Here is a 19,375-nt window from a genome sequence, read left to right on the forward strand (position 1 = left end):
CACACACTAAAATGCCATCTCAATATATGATATAATCTCAGAGGATATTCACTTTTGCGTGGATATTCAATTGACTTTTTAAATAAAAGGGATGGATACGTTTAGTTCTCATGTATAATATATCTACAGAGGTACAAAAATGAACTCCGTAGTCTGACCTCCGTCTGCATAGCTTTTATTTTGAATGCGACGATACTGATAATGATTAACTAGGTATTTTTACTACAGGGAGACTTTGTACAAAAGTCGTTTGCTTGGGTACCTCTGTCCCATTCGTGTTTCAACCGTAAAGCAGTTGTGTTTGCATGGCTGTGTTTCGGTTTGAAGGGGGGGATATGGCGTGAATTTACAGGGTACACAGGAATAATACATGAATCCTCAGGAATGGCAATGCATAGGGGGTATCATGGTCGAAACAGTATACTCTGTTATGTCCATGGTACTACTCATGTCTATAGGTGACGGTTACCACTTTCCATCAGGTGGACCGTCAACTTGTTTGCAATTGTAAGTCGTATAAAAAAAAGTATATAAAAAGTTCTTGTTTTGATTTAAAGTATAGGTACCGCGTACATATTCTATTTAACTAATGTTATTAAGGCTATATAGGCTAGGTATTTTTATTTATAATTAATCGAAAGTGAAAGCAGTTTTCTGTAAACACAATATAATTTCTGTAAAAACATAAAATTTGTTGTTGTATTTTTTGTTACAGTTATTGAGAAAAAGGGTCCCGATCTGGTCCGAGCGCTTTACGGCCAAGGACTTTTTTAAAGTTTGGTGGGGAGAGGCATGGAGTATACGCGCGTTCCGATACACTCGTAACGTAACTTGGGGGTACAGTTTAGTTTACACTTGACTGTGGGCAGTCGTCGTGCGCTTGCGCAGACTACGGCGACGTACGACGCACGAGTTCCGATACGAATATTGTAAACAAAAGGCGCAATTGCGCGAAATTTAAACGTATCTTCAGATATTGTTTTCTACCTGCAAGTAAAGTTTACCTGTGATACATATATCAGTGCAGTAAACAGTGTTCAAAATGGATTTGTCCTGTGGAGAGAACATAGAAAACTCCGGGAATCAGGAGTGCGGCAGCCGGGCTGTGGATATGTGCATCGCCGGCCCAGATCGAGCTTTGGACCATGATCCTCGTGTCATATTAAATTTATTAACTTTGGAGAGGGCACATGCTTTGCATACAGACTACTTCCAGAATGTGCAGATTGATATTCAGCCATTTATGCGGAAAGTCGTTACCACTTGGATGTTAGAAGTAAGTTGTTTTTTTCTAAATATTCTTTTCGAGATGATGAATTACTTGGGAGTTAATAATGAGTTGTATTACAATGACAAAACTTAACCCATAAGAATATATGGTGATTGTGTTGATTTATAGGATTTTAGAACAATAGATCGGTTTACACTTCCGTGGTAGTTCCGTCAACAACTGATTAATATTAAATAGATGTCAATGACCGCAATTTATAAGATAATAAGATCTTATCGCAATAGAGCTGTGGTAAAAATAAGCATTGACAATATCTATTTGATTTGTACTTTTTTTTATAGATATGTAGTACCTACCGTTTGTTTTTATTTTTCTTATTTCAAATTTAAGGTGGGAATCCACTTATTCTTAAATGGCACTCTAGCGTGGATGAATTAAGTACCTACCTACATGCTGAATATTGTATTATATGATTTTTTTATTTTGTGGATGAGTAGATATAATCATGTTATATTAATAACTGTCAGATACTTTGAGCTTATCCAATATTTAAGATTTGTTAATTAGATTTTCCTTTTATTACTGTATTAAATTTATTTATATTAATTTCATTTAATAATTTTACATATAAACGGTTTTGACCAGGTAAGTGTTTGATATGATAGCATTGATAAAAATTGAAAAAGATTTAACTGTACGAGATAGCCTGCCAAAGACACTATTTTATAGTGTGGGTAGGTACTTAAACTACCCTATAATTACCTTATCAAACATTATCATACGTATTACTATATTAACATATTGATGATGTTAGGTAAAAAGATCCAGTAGTCTGTTAATTATACCTATAAATAATAAATTACTATTCTAAGTTCTACAACTTCTAAGTCATATACCTATGTATATAATAGCAAACCCTTATCCTTGTTAATATTACAAAATGGTGAAAGTGAGTTTGTTTTTTACCCTATAGCGCGTTAATGGCTTAACCAATTACTACGAAGTTTGGTATACATGTACTATATGGTAGTGAGAAGCTACTTTCTATCCCGGTCAGTATTCATATCCCGGTCACACGGACGAAAGCTAGTAATATTATAAATGCAAAAGTTTGTATGGATGTAGGATGCATGTATGTATGTCAGTCTTTTATGCTAAAACTACTAAACGGATTTGATTGAAATTTGGTGCACATGAAGGTTATATCTTAATTTCGTACTTAGGATACTCTATATACTTGTTCACGTGGGCAAAGCAATGGGACACAGCTAGTCTTAAATATCACAGACACTAAATGTGAAAGCTGGGCTGAGGCTGAGACGTTACGAGCCCTTACAAACGCCTATCAACGGAAACTTTTTTATCCACTTTTTTACCGAGTTTGCCTCTTCAATGCACACGGGAATCTTAATGGGTAACTAAAGTACCTACATAAGGTAAAAACTCCACTGCATTTGCAGCCATTATTTAACGGATTAAATGCAAGGGTGTAGTTGTAGTAGTGTTTGTGTATTAATTTAGAATTAGAAATTGCAATGGCTGGTAACATTATTTAAACATGTAGGTATCTATTTATTTCATAACTATAGATAAGGTTATTTACTTTATTAAAATAAGGTGTTTAAATTAAATTTATTTCTTTCTATATTAGTCATAAATCTTACTTTTTAATTACTTTTGATTTGTAAGTATAACTTTTATAAAATAAAATAAATTCTTATTTATAATGAACTAGTTATTTAAGTATATACACTTTGATGTATAAATATATAAGGAATATATCCAATTTATCATTTCAATGGTTATGATAATTTTGCAAATTATCCGAATATATTTTTAACATGTTTTGTTTATTTTGAACCAGGTGTGCGAAGAACAACAATGTGAGGAGCAGGTGTTTCCTCTTGCCGTAAGTTACATGGACCGGTTCCTTGCTCAACGCGCCATCTCGCGGCAACAGCTGCAACTGCTGGCTGTCACTGCAATGCTTCTGGCCTCCAAATTCCGGCAGTGCCATCCTCTGTCTGTCGACCTTCTGTGTGCTTATACAGATAATTCTGTATATCCACAAGAAGTTCGGGTAAGTTCTAAATGTTTCACCACCCGTGAAATATTATTAAGTAGAAACCATTTTAAGGATTCACACCGAAGCCTGTATGTTTGATGTTTGTAATTTTTTTTTGTTACGGACAAGAGTATTTATTTATTTATTTTTTTATACCACTGAGGTGGCAAACAAGCATACGGCCCACCTGATGGTAAGTGGTTACTGTAGCCTATGAACACCTGCAATACCAGAGGTATTACGCGTGCATTGCCGACCCGGAAGAAACCTCTTTACCCCCCTTTTGAACTTACAAAGTTCCCATGTTTAACCGCGGATTCGGGCTCGGGTGCTGTTACAAAAGAGATGGCAGTTGAAAATTTGGCGATGTTTCAAATGACATAATTGATATTGTTGAGTACTTGTCTTCGGTCGGCGGCAGTTTCAAGCGTACATAGTATTTCATTCTACGTACTATGTAATTATAATAAACAACGCGTAGAGTACATACAATTTGCAATTAATGTTCCATTACAAAGAAAATTGCAAAGCTTGAGGGATTACAATATGCTTAGAGAAACTTCTTTATTTCAACATTATTGTTTATCATCATCTTTATCATCATATCAGCTTTTAACTATCCACTGGCGAACATAAGCCTCCCCCTTGGGGGGTTTTACCAGTGGTTGCCATGCTTGGTAGGCGGATTGGCAACTGCAATTAGGCTTTGGAGATATTTAAGAAGGACGCTGCTCTATACCTCGCCCTCCTTTAGTCGCGTCTTACGACACCCACGGGACAGGAAGGGGTGGCCTATTCTACGCTGGGACCACATGGCCTAACTATTGTTTATACGCCTTAGAATAGATTTTTCATAAATAAATATTGTAAATTTTATTTTTCTTTACTAATGCCAAATTAATTACGTTAATAATGTGTAAGTGTATACATGTTCTATATGTCAAAATATCCACCATCACTTCTATTGTACTACGCACAATCTTATAACACAAATTAACATTTCCTTATGTAATTGCGTTAGATAAACATGTTTTCATAAAAGGTCAAGTAGTTCCGACGCATCCACGCACCTTACATCCTGCCGTGACCACAACTTACTCATTGTTTTGATTCCACTGTGAATGAACTTGATTAGCTGAGTCAAATGTCACTCCTTCACCCCAAAGAGGAGGTCCTTATATTGCCCGTTTCCTTAAAGTCGCATGGAAGTTTCCGGTAATTATATCTTCCTTGACGCATTTTAACCAAGGCACTTATTGTCGCCCTTCTTAAGTAAGCTACAGCCTGTGACGACATCGAATTTACTGTTTACTTGTTTCCGACGGAAATGAGGGCACGAGACCGATATAAGAGATAGCAGCATTACACTAAGTGAGGACTAAAGTGTTAAAAACCACAATAAGACGATTTAAAGCTATCTAAGTACTTTAATTAATCAAATGGGTGCGAACAATATTCCCACACTGTTGACGTAATAGCATAAAAATTGTCATATTCGTCATTGTATGGATAGGCAGACAGGCAGGTGTGACTTGATCAATTAGTGTAGTACCAGTACCGCTGATGAATGTGACTTACGTCACACAATTCACACGCCTCTGCCACCCCTGTCAGGTGACAAAAATTATGAACTTTTAAAAGATCCTCATTATAATGTTCGTAAAGATAATAATAAAATATATGTACTTATATTTCCATGAAGTCTACGCTTTGGTAGGTTTTGTTGATATACATATTTAAATTGTTCCGACATATTTTATACCGTGAGAAAACCCATGGTAATTCCTTCAGAGCACCGTATGGTATCGGGTATACGTTTCCTTGCAATTAATTCGGGCGATGATCGCGATAGGACTGCACTACGCATACTTAATGACATTACATAGTATGCCATTGAATAATACTTTCCCATGCTCTTTGACTTCATAATTTAGGAGTCATTTGTTAAATATGGTAGCTTAACTCTAACTTAATTATCTCTAACAAAACTTAATATATATAATAACATATTCGATTCTTTTTGTTTTTTTCCCTAGATATTTTTATCTACATTACTCATTATAAATTATAGAATTCATTGAGATAAGTAATATTAGACATACTTGTGATATCAAACTATCTCATTACAATCATACGCATAGCATACGCTATAATATTAAATATTTAGAGAAGTTTAACGAACTCTAACACTGATTATTATTAAGTATTAACTGTGGACTGATGACACTCACCCTCGTTTATCGCTAACCACAGTTTATCATGAAAATAAAGAAGCCAGTGTCTCTTTTGTAAAGCTTCTCGGTAACTTAAGCATGAACTAGAAACAACCCTCATTATTTTAATACACTATCAGTCTCCCTCTGCAAAATTTAGACATCGGTCCCATGCGTTGCTCCCTTTCTTAGCACAGTACTATTTTCATTTGTAAAGTGATTCGCTACTTTTTGCGGTTTCCGCCTAACCCATCAAGTATGACGACTGTAATAATAATTCAACTGCTAAGAATAGATAGTACTCAAAGAGGGGCCTCTTTCAATACACATGGTTTAATACATGATTTAAAAAATTAGAATAATGTATGAAAAGAGCTATTATGAGTATGATTATTTTTTGTTTTCGGTTTCACACGGACGACATCGCTTCCTTTTGATGTGACACCGATTTTACTTTATAGTGAAATCTATAGAACAATTATTAATAAAGATATTTATTTCTCTTTGTTATAGCAATGGGAAGTGATGCTTTTACAGCGGTTGAACTGGCAGCTCTCAATCGCGACAGCGTTCGACTTTGTGGAGCCATACCTTGCGAGAGTGCCTTGGGGAAGAAGCAATCCACTCGTGCGCACTCATGCACTCACGCTCACCTCCGTTTGTTATACTGGTAAGTCTATATTCTATTTATTGGCAACTCATTATAAAACGACAGCAAACATTTTGACACATGCGGGCCGAAACGACTTCCTTGTCCTTTGTCTTAATAATCGTTAATTAATAAGTTTGGGACGCGTTAATTGATAATTCGTCGTATATTTTTATAATAAGTAAGTACCTATGTGTGTCACTTTGTTCGTAAAATGATTCTAGTGAAATAATACATATGCTGTAAGCACGAAGGGGTGCCGGACGCGTGTATCGGAACGCGCACATGCTGCCCGCGCTGCGCACTGATAGCGCGCACACCTTGCGCACAACCCCTCAGCCACTGACCCTCAACCACTCCCATTGTCAAATTACGCACGAAATGACTATCACGATTATACGGCGTGCTATTTGCATCACTTATTTAAAAATACACATTTATTGATGAACATTATATATATATTCTTTATTGCACTAAAACATACAGTAACAACAATAAGTTAATAACAATGTTAGCAAAGGCGAACTTATCTCTAAAAGAGATTTCTTCCAGTCAACCTAACGCAGTGGCATAGGAAGTAGTGAGTGGGCAGTAGTAGTGCAAGACAGAAATTTAAATAAATATTTACATAAATTATAAATAATACCTAAGTAGGTACTAGAAAAATTTCATTACTGATTGCCGTGAGAGCATATGTACAATTACTCAATTTAAAACTTAAAAAGATCATAAGTGATTATATGGATGACTGGCAATAAAACCTAAATTATCAGTAATATTATTAATCCATTATTACTTAATCTAAGTTGACTGAATAATTATCTTTTATTATAATATTGCGAGCAATATGTTGTTATTCTTTTTTGTTGCATTACTGTTATCTCGTAATCTTCGGATTTATGGCAAATGTCCAGAGGGGAAACGGGCGCCATGTGTGGACATTTTTCCACATTTCATGCATAGGTATTTTGTTATCACGTGTGTTCAGCCGCCAATCTACGATTTATTTGTTGATAAAATTATATCGTAGGTACATACGTACGAGGTTTATTTTGATTTCAGATTTGGAAAAGAAAATATATTTGTAGATACATGCATAGTAAGAAACTTATACATATATATATACTTAGTAAAATATATTAAGCAACCAATAATTAATTTACTTTTACATTTTAATAGCAATCGTTATTATTTGTGCTATTATAAATATTTATTATTGACACAATTATCTTAATTTTTTTTAATTTTCCCGTAACCAGCGTAGAAAAAGAGGCGTAACAAAAAAATTTAAGTTAAGAGAGAGAGAGAGAAATAAACAATATACTTTACCTATTATTATTTCGCTTAGTCTTTAATACATAAAAAACAAGGTTGTAGTATCATAAAATATTATTAAATTTAATTACGCTGATTAAATACGAAAATCTGGTAAAATGCCAACAATTATTAAAAAAAAATACATATTGTCTTTGTTTATATAAGTAAACAGTATTGTCACATAAATTATATCTTAATACATGTATGAGTATATGCGTACATCCAGGTATTAAATATGTTTCATTGGTTTCTTGTAACTTAATGCTGTATTTGCTACTGACCAACAGTGTCCACACATAAATATATTTAAAATTAAAATTATTAACATGTGTAGTATTTACAATTTTATGAAATATAATTTCACCATTGGCTATATTAAATTACTAGAGAAACACTTTTAAATTAAAAATAAGTTTTTATTTTAAAAGGGAAGTCAGTACTTAATGAACAGTTAAAAGTAAATTACAACTACCAAATCTTCAACACAAAAAAAACTTGAACGCTTCTTTCATTATTATATATAAATACCCGTATGGTCCATCGAATGGATCCTGATAAGAGTTATTTATGGCTGTCAGTTGTTTACCCTTACGTCTGATGCCTATTATGGTACTATTTAGTTATTATTTGATACAAACACAAACATCAATATGAAGTATATATCACATTATACGTTATGGTTATGTTTATTATTTTATTACTTTTGTACAAATTCAATACGTACATACCTAATGCATTGTCTAACAGTTTAACACGTTACTTGTAAGTCAACATTAAGCAAGTGTCAGGTTTTCTATGGTGTTGGCCGCCGGAAGTATCATAATTGCCGGTAACCGATCGTGAATTACCATAGGTGTGAAGGGTTAATAACACGAGTTGACCCCTAAACTTCCTCTTTTTTCAGTTGAAGCTGTATTTTGTTATACAAGATTGTAATTATTAACGTTATTGATCACAATAGTAGAAGTTATTAAGAATGTAATTAGGTGCGAGTTAAATATGCAGAGTATAATATCCAATTTAAATATTTTCTTTGCTGTTCCTAACTTTTTTTGATATGATTTAATTTGTTGTCGATCGCTTATGTAGCCATGTTTAATGTTATTAAATAGTGCAAGAAATCGTGTCATCGACTGTGGTTGGTGACTTATGCGATCACGGGTAGGTAGGTAGTTACCTAAGGGTGCGCCGGCTAGGGCGACCGCGACAGCTGACTCGGCGACAATGCGCGAAGACGTCCCGCAGCTATTGTGTGCCGCCTGAACCCGAGCCCCGCTTGTCCCGGCCTCAACAAAGACCGTCTCGGCGCGCACCTGGCGAGTCGAGTCGCGACCCTATCTAACCCGATACGCGACTTTACGTGTCTTCTCAAATCTCAGCGTATAAGAAATACCGAAGTTGCAAGATTATCTCGCTTCCGCTTCATATCCTCTGTACTTCCGTTTATTTCAATTTCAACACAGCCTTTGGGATTTGTCTTTTATTGGTTTTTGTAAGATATTTCTTTGTCTACTCTTGATGTATTAGTATATCCGATCTGTATTATACCATTAGGTAGATATCTATCGAATTTTTAAGATAAATATAAGGGTATTTTTTGGTCAATGTTCGTCTTGATATATTTTTTTTTAAATATATATTTATGCGGCATCTAAATCGAATGAAATAAGAATTTTTCAAGACTTAAGATACAAATGTACTAATAAAATATAACTAAATAAACGTAATTACTAATACATCTGTCTAGTTAGATTAAATAAATACACACAGATTAAAAATTAAACTGTTACGATATTGTTAAGTGCTGGTATGTTAGTAAAATACAGTGACAGGACTTGCTATGCAATATAATATTCATAATGTTAATATAAATGTCATTCTAGCAGTTATCCTCTTAACATTTACGATCATAACTGAAATATCGTCTATAGCCCCTTGAAGGGGCTAAAATATGACATAAAACTAAATAGGGGATAAATATCATATTGCAACCAGTTTCGCACGATTAGACATTAACTATTTGCAACCCTTGCACTTTCACATCTATGAGTATGTTTGTATTAGGATTCACTATGAGGGGAGACAGGTTTTTCGAACGGAAATTAACGGTTTTCGAAGACGACTGTTGGATGAGCGTCATTACAACTAACAATTAGTAGGCAAGTCGCGGGGGTGGAGGTGCCTGCTATCTTAAGTGTGGCCCCTTGGCGTGTGCGCATGCGCAGGTCAGCAGATGTTGGCGCACCAACTGACGGGGCAACCTGTCGCGCAACGGATCGCGTCGCTCCGCTGCCCATGCTATGGAGATCAGTGTTGATATGGAGCTCGCGATCGTTTTTGATTTTATAATAAGCCAGGGCTTTGTTAAATTAATGCGCGTGGTCACGAAAATGTAGTGTTTGCAGTAATGAAGTACTTGCACTTAATTAGCTAGGTATTTTGAAGTGATTGCTCTTTTCGTTCGTTATGAACATAAAGCTCGTTCACCCTTTATCGTTATGTTCCAATGAACTTTCAGACTTAGTAAAGCTTGAACTCCGTTAATAATTAATGTATAAAGGTGCCCAGGAAGTTTTTCTGATTAAAATTATGAAGCATTCGCGTGTTGCGATATTCTTTTTATTCATGCAAACATTGTCTAGTAATAAGGGCACGATAGTTGTAAGAAGGGTGTAGGTGGGCAGTGACCCTAAGCTACTTGGCGGAGGTAGCAAATGGAAGGGTCGCGCCAGGTGTCGTCACATCTGCCGTGTCTTGACTTACCTTCTACACCCAACATGACTTAAACTTTAAATAATAACTTGTCCCGCTTCAATACCTCCACCGTTATACACATAGCTTACTTGTGATAATATTTAATAGGTACTTTTTAAAATAACAATTAATTGACGAAATTTTCAATTTGTAATATATAGATATAAAATAAGGTAGGTATATAATACCTATTGGTAGGTATTTTTATTTTGCAAAATTTATTACCTATAACGTTTCGATACATTTACTTTTATAACGGTTGCGTATAAGTGTTCTGAATTAGATTAATAATGTGCAAAATTGTAACGATATTTTTGAGTGTTATTGATTGGAGCTCTCGATCGACGTTTACTTTATTAATAATAGACGAAGTTACGTCCGTGCAGAAATCGCAGCTGCGTCTCTACCTGGACGACTTAAGATGTAAATTACCATTATTCCCGCTCTATTGTCCTGACGCTCACACACAAAGATGCTGACGGGGACGGAATGCACAAATCTGGCAGCTGTTCCACTCTCCTTCCTTATTCGTCTAAGTAACAATGGGTGTCGGGTATTGTGCAAAATATTATAACGCGATTTTCTTTTCGCTTTATATTCGATTGAGAATAAGTAATCTAAAACGTTGTCACAATTTGAAGTCAACTGTTCATAATCATACGAGATTTGGTTTTTGTTTATTTATTATTTATGAAATATATCAATGCAAGTAGTTAGTACTGGTAGTTAATTAGGGATCGTGCAACACAGATCAGTCGGTATATGACTATCTGTCTATACGTAGAGATCAAGATGCAGGCAAGGTGTCCGCGCCACCTGTCTGCGACTACCACTCTAATTATATCTCACGAAACGACAGATGCCTTTTACCTGCCGTACGCCTCGGTTTCTCGAAAACGTGCTTATATTATTTGTCCACAGGATAATAAGAAATATAAATAAATATTGCAATAGTCCACGTTCAATAAGCGTCTTCTAACCATTTTCATTCATGCATAGTGAATTTTTTTATATTAGAATATGGTTAATCATTTACTGTTGGAAGTGTATTATTATCTCAGACTAATTAAGAATATTTTATCTTAATCTATAGTATTATAATAACTGTGTTGACTAACTCAAAACACACTTAATTGCAAAGCTAAGTGCGGAAATGCTTGCGGATAAACTAGCTAGATTGTTAAATAATTCAATATAATATTAACTGTAGTTTTTATTGTTAACAGAAACGGAATTCCTACTAGTGCCACCATCTTTAATCGCCGTCGCCTGTATAACAGCAGCGGCTCGAGGGCTGCGCGTGCGCATGTCCATAAACGACTTGTGTGTGTTGACACGTACGCCGGCTGCCGCTGCTGAGCTTATTGCTCGACATGTGGAGCGGGTGCTGGCTAGGGAGACTCAGCCACAGGAACCGAGGACTAGGCATATGCACTCACATAAACAAACCGCCTCAGAACAGACACAATTACCAGACACACCCACAGACGTACAAGACGTGCACTTTTGATCTAAGATACCCTAGATTAAAGAAGAACTTGAGTAAAATTTGATAAAATCATACTTTTCCTTGTATTAAGAGTTGCATCATGAGAATATCTACCCAATTTTGTTGAAAATGTTACAAATGCACAAGACATTCAATTTTACAATAGATTTTTTCTTGCACACCTGGATAGAAAATAAAGAACCCAAGGAGACATAATATGTATTCTGATGCAGTTGCGTTCAATAATAAATCTATGAGAATAACATAGAAGAATTGTCCATTGATCTCAAATTTTATTAATGTAAAATATTGCCTTAGAGTAGATTTAATATTATTTATTAAGATTTGTTAATGTGTAATATAGTTTGAATATGTTCCAGTTATTACTATAGATATGATCTCCAGTAAATCCAAAAGTTATTGTAAGACTGAAATATAAGGTAACTGTAATTCTTTTTCGAATTAAACGCGACAACCACAAATAATTTTATATTTTTTTTTAATAATCAATTTAATACCACGTCAGAATGAAACTAACAGGAGACTTTTAGATAATTACTATTATATTTAATAATACTTATTGTATGCTATTATAAAATTTAAGTTATATTAAGCATATTTCTGAAATAGTATTTATATTGTAATGTTGGTAAGGACCAACATACTTGTACAAAGTGTGGTTAGCATTAATAAATTCTGGCGTGGTTCGCAAAAACAAATAGTAATTATTATTTATTCTGTGGCAATAGCCAACAATTTATTTATCAAAAACAATAAAGCATATTTTTTTTTTATGTATGATTTTTGTGAATGTTGTGAATAGTTTCCTTTTGAGAGCTTTTTGTGTGTCATTTTATTATTGATAGCTAATGATTATCGTGAGTATTTTGTTAGGATCTCAGTTTGTAGCAAATTTCAAACAATATAATAATTATTGTAAAATGGTGTGTCTAGTTCGTAATAATGTCGCGTGAATATGTTAAAGTATGTAATATTTATTTAAGTAGATATACATGTTAAGTTTTAGTAAATTCTAGTCAGATGTTTTACACATTCCTGTTTTCGACCAAACTTTGATGATTCTAAGATATTATTAATTTAATAGTTTAAGTTTAGAGTGTAGCTTACAAGGGGTGTTATTTACTCTAGATTATCTCTATGATATGAAATATCGTGTACATGAATTAGAAAACTTCAAAATACTCATTAACGAGTAAGTAATTTAAAGTAAATAGAAGCCTCCCCTTGTATGACTAGGTTTGTCTATTGTGCACATGGAAATAAGAGAGAAATGTAGGTAGATGATATTATCGTATAAATATTGTGTAAGTCGAAGTAGCGAGGCGCGTCGGGCAACGTTACGCGATGTTAATTAAACTAATTAGAATAAATTAATGGTCGAGCTTTCAAGTTTCTCTCTTAATTCTATTAAAAAGCGTAACCTTCCCATAAGCATAAGCTTAATTATAACGAGCTCTCATGAAACTACAGTGTGTAACGTATCGTTAAATATATGTATGTGTAACATACGTCATGTGCTGTTGTGTCAGTGTTGTTGTATTATTTATCAAAGATCGAAATTGTTTAATCGACATATTCTTTTTGTGTTTTCAATTCGTCAAGATTGTCCAATATTGTCCATGGTACCTACAATATGTATACCTAGAATAAATAGCATTAAGACTGTAGAAAGCAGGGGTCGATGAGTTGATGTACAGTTTTGAGTATGTTTCTAAACGTAATAAAGTAATAAAAATATTAAAATGACTCTAAAAAGTTATTTTCTTTTAATATACTTATTATACAATAAGTACATCATCATTATCATATCAGCCATTATCTGTTCATTATTGAACATAGGTCTCCCCCTATTGCGGGGTTTTGCTACGCTGCTGCCAGTAATTGTTACTTGGCAGGCTTCTTGGTAATCGCAATTAGGCATCTGGTAATGTTTTAGAAGTCCTCTTAGTCGCCTCTTAGGACACCTACGGGAAAGGAAAGGGTGATCCATTCTATGTACTACACCATACTCATTGCGTATGATGCCACTTTTTATTATTATTATTATTTCAGCCGTTAGCTATCCATTGCTGAATATAAGCCTTTCCCATAAGGGGAGTTTTGCCAATAATTGCCACTTAGTTAGGCTTTAAGAGATGTTTTAAGAGGGACGCTGCTGCCCATTCCTCGCCAATGATACCACTTATTAAATAAATATTATTATATAATTTTCTAGGTTATAATATATGCAGTGAAGTAACACCTGTTTAGGTTGGTAATGATGGTATAACTGAAAGATGATCAACTTGGTTTAAATTTTATAATATAAGGAAAAAGCCGGTGCAACTACTTGATACATTAACCTCGACTTATGTTACCTTAATTAACGAGAGTTTCTGAGTTACCCGATTTTCAAATCTTGTCAATTTTTTTTTATTAAAATGCTGCACTACTACACACGGCGATAATAATGATAATTATTATGATTAGAAATTAGACACGTAAAATTTTAGATTTAGGCTCACGATTCAAAACAAAATCTCCGAGAAATCGAACACCAAATGTGAGCGAAGTTGCGGGCAAAATCCAGTTTTTGATAAATTTTATTTTATTTATTTATGTTTTTGTAAATACGGTTATAGATATAGATAGGTAGGTAATAAACGGTAGGTCCAGCTACCTAGTTTGTTAGGGGGATTCAAATATTTTTCTATTTTTTAATATGGTTTAAATAACTTATTGATAATGTATATGGTATAATTACAAGAAAAAAAAAAGTGATAAAAGAATATATTGTATCTATCATAAAAACTAAAAGGAAATTCTGACAATAAAAAATAACTACTCATGCTTTGCCCTAAGATTAATTTTTTTTTTCAATTTAAATTCGGCAGTCAGTTTTAGTGTATTTTTTTTTATTGAATTATGAATGTTAGTGCTTTGTATATTAATGGTATCTAAACAAAATTTCTAAAAAGAACTTTTAGAATTTCAAATGCAAGATATTAGTGTTCATTCTTATAAAATGCGGTCTAACTCCCACTACTAGCAATATACGCTATCACGTCGACCTTCTCGCGGTTGCCCCTGAAAATCATCGTAATTGATTTATTGTTCAATTTGACATGATGGGCCAACTGACCTGTTTCATCCTTACCTATCATCTCTCACTGGCAGAGTATACTGATAGCGCAAGCGGAAGTTACCCTTTCATTATTATTATATTAAATAGCCTGCTTAATGTCGACCCTTCTTGGGATTATGAATACTTTAACAAAATATCTTCCATACACTTAATGTTTTAACGCCATCTATATACAGCGATATGTACTTATAATTAACAGTCTATATTCATAGGTGTCACTTTAAACCACAGCTTCGTTTGTAGTTTATACACAAGATGGCAGTATCGTCGTATCACTACGATGGGTTACTAATAGATGTCAGTACAAAGTTAATCGAAGTGAAATGTGTAGGATGTATTATGAATCATCAATTACCATAGCGCGGGTTATCACTGTGCTTTTAGCTTTTACATAAAATAATTAGCACTTGTTATTTAATAGTGATTTCATTTAGGGCTAGATGGACGACATGCAAATCCAACATTGTTTATTTCGGTAAATTTATAAATTTTATTATTTAGTTGTTCTTTTATTATTTAGTCGGCAAAATTTGATTTGCATTAAATTTGTACCTTAAGTAATACCATTGGTATACCTTTCTGAAGTTGGTTGAGTAAGGGATGGAATTTTTAATGGGATTTTGTTAGTTGTAAATTAGTATATAATTACTGCTTTATTGGCTTTATATCTACTGAAAACATAAAAAAGTTCTACCTAGCGCGCTAAAAATAGCTCTATGATTTTTTTCAGTAATATTACGGATAACTGATCAAAGATTTTGCCAACGGTAGATAAGTGTCAATGCACTCCTATTATTGAAAAATAATATCGTATTACTTTTTGCTATTAAGTTGTAAAAAAAAAAAAAAATGAAATTTGTTTAGGAGTATTCAGAGATAAAGCGCTATTTAGGTACGTAATAGCAGGATCACTGATACAAATAGGTAAATATTGGATTCGATTGTCTAACCCACGGTGTCGTAAGAAGCAACTAAGAGAATTTAATAGTCGAGGAATGGACAGCAGCGTCACTCTTAAAATATTAACAAAAGTCAAACTGCAGTTCCCAACTAGCTCGTCAAGCTTGGCATTACTCGTAAAATCCCTCCAATGGTAAACTACCATAAGAAATGGTCCCGTTCCTTCTGACAGTCTATGGAGGAGGCTTATGAATAGCAGTGGACAGACAACGTTCATGATGATGATGATGATATGTGTTTAATTAATTAAACACATATCAATTAATTAATTAGATAATTAAACACATATCAATTAGTTTCAGTCATGAAATTGAGCAATAAACTCTCTATTGCTCAATTCTACATTATGTCATTAAATTTTTCATTTTATTCTAATAGAAAAGTAATTTCAGATATGTACTTATGTCTATCGTCCGGTTGGTTTCAATATTATAATTTGACACGAAAGTCCGATACGACACCGAGTGGTAGGTAAACAGAGATCGTTGAGTGTCGCGAGGTGGCGGGCTTCTCCGCAAAACCAGGCGTTCGAAAAAGCTAGGCGTGGAGTGCTCGGGGCGTTCAGGGCAAACACACCGTCTCCGGGGACCCGCTCATTAGTTGTTCAAACACGCCGGCGGCCACTTTGACAAGCAGCGAAGCAGGACCTCTTCGGCCCTCTCGCTCCGGCCGAAGCGATCTTCCCCTTCGATGATCTAACGCTAACTATAAAGAGCTATCGGGTCGACAGATAGTAAATAGACGCGGTCTGTTTTATTTACACGACTGTCGCAGTTTCGATTGAGCGTCCATGAAAATAGTTAATGAACTGTATTGAAATGTATATATCTACGATTATCTAGCTATACAGTATTTTTAGTTAAATTCAAACTCTTTTCAGAAAATTAAATTCAGAAAATTTAATAATTTTGTCTTAACCAACCAATCAACCAGTGGATAAATTTTCAAAAATATTTTCTTAATATCTCATCTAAGACGAAAGCAATTTTCGTGCAAAATTCTACACATATACAACTAATATTTGGATACTTATCAAAATACTTGTATTGGAAATCCTTTTTGAGTAATAAAAATTTGGTATCGAAGAGGGTCAAAAAATTTATCTGTATAAATACAGAGAAATTTATCTGTATAAATACAGATAAATTTTTTGACCCCCTTCGATATCAAATTTTTATTTATGTTTATAAAAGTACGAGTGTTTTAATAAAAAATCTTGGATCTGATTAGTAAGTTTTATATTATTCTTAATTTAAATACTCGCATGCTAAGCGTGGCAAATATTGGCAAAACTCCCCCTTATGAAAGAGGTTATGTACAGCCGTGGTCAGTTAATGGTTGACACAATAAAAACTACAATACTGATATAATAATTATGTAATAGAATTGTTGGTATTTATCTAACTAATGAATATATACATATATCGTTGCATGCATTGGAGTATCAAGTATCAAAGCCAGCCAAATTATTGTTTGCCTTTCATTCAGTGTATTAGTCTGAAAGTATAATATTTATAATAATAATAAACTAGTTGACTCGATAGACGTCGTTCTGTCAAAAGCTATTAGGAACAGTTTTTATGGCAGAGAAAAATGGGGTCACTACATTATGTCGGTCAATTTTTCAAATTTTTCTCGTCATAACTTTTACACGGATTTCAGTAAATATAAAAAAAAAATGCTAAATTAGTCTAACCGTTTTTCAGTTTTGTGCTTAGCGACACATTTAACGTTTCATTTAATAATGTATATATAAATAAGTAAAGTGTTAAGAATAGAAGTTTATTACAATTTTATATGTTCAAAAATGATCGCGTTTTTTCACATTTCTAGAGAGACACTTTAGATGCTTACGGTATGTACAAACTTAATTTCTGTATTACTCTATTAATTAGACACTATTGAAATTTATACATGATATTTACTTAATTTTGTTTATTACCACACATTTAATGTGATTCTAGTTTAAATATTTGCTGGATAATAAATATTTAAATTAGGAACCTATGTTTAAAGGGACTAGTTTGGAAAACTTTTCTAATTACCGTTTGTGAGTTAGAAACAAGCAGTGACGTCAGCGGGGGTTTGCAGTCTCTGCTAATGGCGGCGTCAGCAATCATAGCGATGGCAAAGCGCTCATCAATCATGGGCTCAGGTGCTCCTTCGGTCCAGCATCCCGCAACCCGCACCCCGCACCCCGCACCCCGCACTCCACACTTTACCAGTCTAAGCTTTGATCTCTTTTGCATTAGACAAAAACAGCAAACGTCTAGTATTCGTAATGTTAGTAAATACTTAATGAATTTTGTATTATCTATGTTGATATCTGTATGTCTATTAACTTAATTACTAATGTATATAAATAAATAATATCGATATGGATGTGCATATTATGCATTATATCACTTTACTATATTTATTTATTCGTTAGTACGTATATGTGTATATGGCGGACTTAATGCTAAAAGCATTCTCTCCTAGTCAATCATAGGGAAGTGTCAGGATACTCGAATGCCGTACTAGTAAGTATTGATATACATACATTCTAAAATTACATATATAAATGAAGAAATATATACAAATAACAAATATACTTACACTTGTATAAAATATACTATATTATACACGAAATTGAAAATAATATAAAGTACCTACTAAAGTTTTATATCCTAATCTTAAGCACAGATAATATAATACTATAAAAGCAAGAAATATTTCTATTTAAGTTAACTTAGATTTGAGCATTTTTGAATAGTAATTTTTTCATGCAGCCCATTTGGAACGCAATTTCAGCCATGAAGAACAGGCAAGAAACTCAGTTGTTACTTTTTTCAAAACGTTTAACTATACATAATGAATTTATGTGAATACAAACTACTAAGCAGCATCAGATCACAAAATTTGAAATATATTAGTCGATATGACATATAATATATAAAATATATTATATATATATATGACATATAATATATAAAATATATTATATATATGAAATATAATATATAAATCGGTTGCAATGACCAAAGCGGACCCGTCCCTACAGGCAGCACCCGTTCACGAGTATGACGGGTGAGCCAACCATCATTGTGTTTTACCATATTTTAGGGAACTCAATAATCTGGCCCACCACAATAACCCGGCCCAACACTATATTCAAATACATATTTTCAATTGCTTATGAAATAAAAAATGAATAAATTAAAAATATAGTCGCTAGTATGAACTAAATTATACTTGAAAGATAAGTTTTATAAATACTTTAAAGAAAAGTTCGTTTTATTGGAGAGCAAATAATTGTGAAATATCCTTTTTCTTTTGTTCAATAAGAAAAGACTTATGATAGTGATATAGATTTCATATTTAAGTATGTTTTTTAATGGATGGGAATGAAATAATAATTCCGTCTCCGCTATTGGTATACACTGGCGGGGCGTACCTGGGAGGGATGATAGGCGAGAATGAAGCATCTCAATACTTAAGTATTAGTAACGATTAGGTTTGATTAGGGAGAAGAATTATCATCATATCAGGCTTTAATTGTCCACTGCTAAA

At 33.6% G+C, this 19,375-nt stretch overlaps 1 protein-coding gene across 1 annotated transcript; it reads left to right on the top strand.

Moving 5' to 3' along the window:
• The first annotated feature begins 790 nt into the window (after positions 1-790).
• On the top strand, positions 791-13,480 carry LOC113509166 (G1/S-specific cyclin-D2-like). The gene is made up of 4 exons (XM_026892483.3): positions 791-1,276; positions 3,096-3,311; positions 6,023-6,179; positions 11,456-13,480. Exons 1-4 carry the CDS (start codon positions 1,043-1,045, stop codon positions 11,737-11,739), a joined length of 891 nt encoding a protein of 296 aa, XP_026748284.1. The 5' UTR covers positions 791-1,042; the 3' UTR covers positions 11,740-13,480.
• The last annotated feature ends 5,895 nt before the right edge of the window (positions 13,481-19,375 follow it).

This window comes from Galleria mellonella, unplaced genomic scaffold, assembly GCF_026898425.1.
Source record: "Galleria mellonella isolate WM207_F2 unplaced genomic scaffold, CSIRO_AGI_GalMel_v1 utg310, whole genome shotgun sequence".
Lineage (NCBI taxonomy): Eukaryota > Metazoa > Arthropoda > Insecta > Lepidoptera > Pyralidae > Galleria > Galleria mellonella.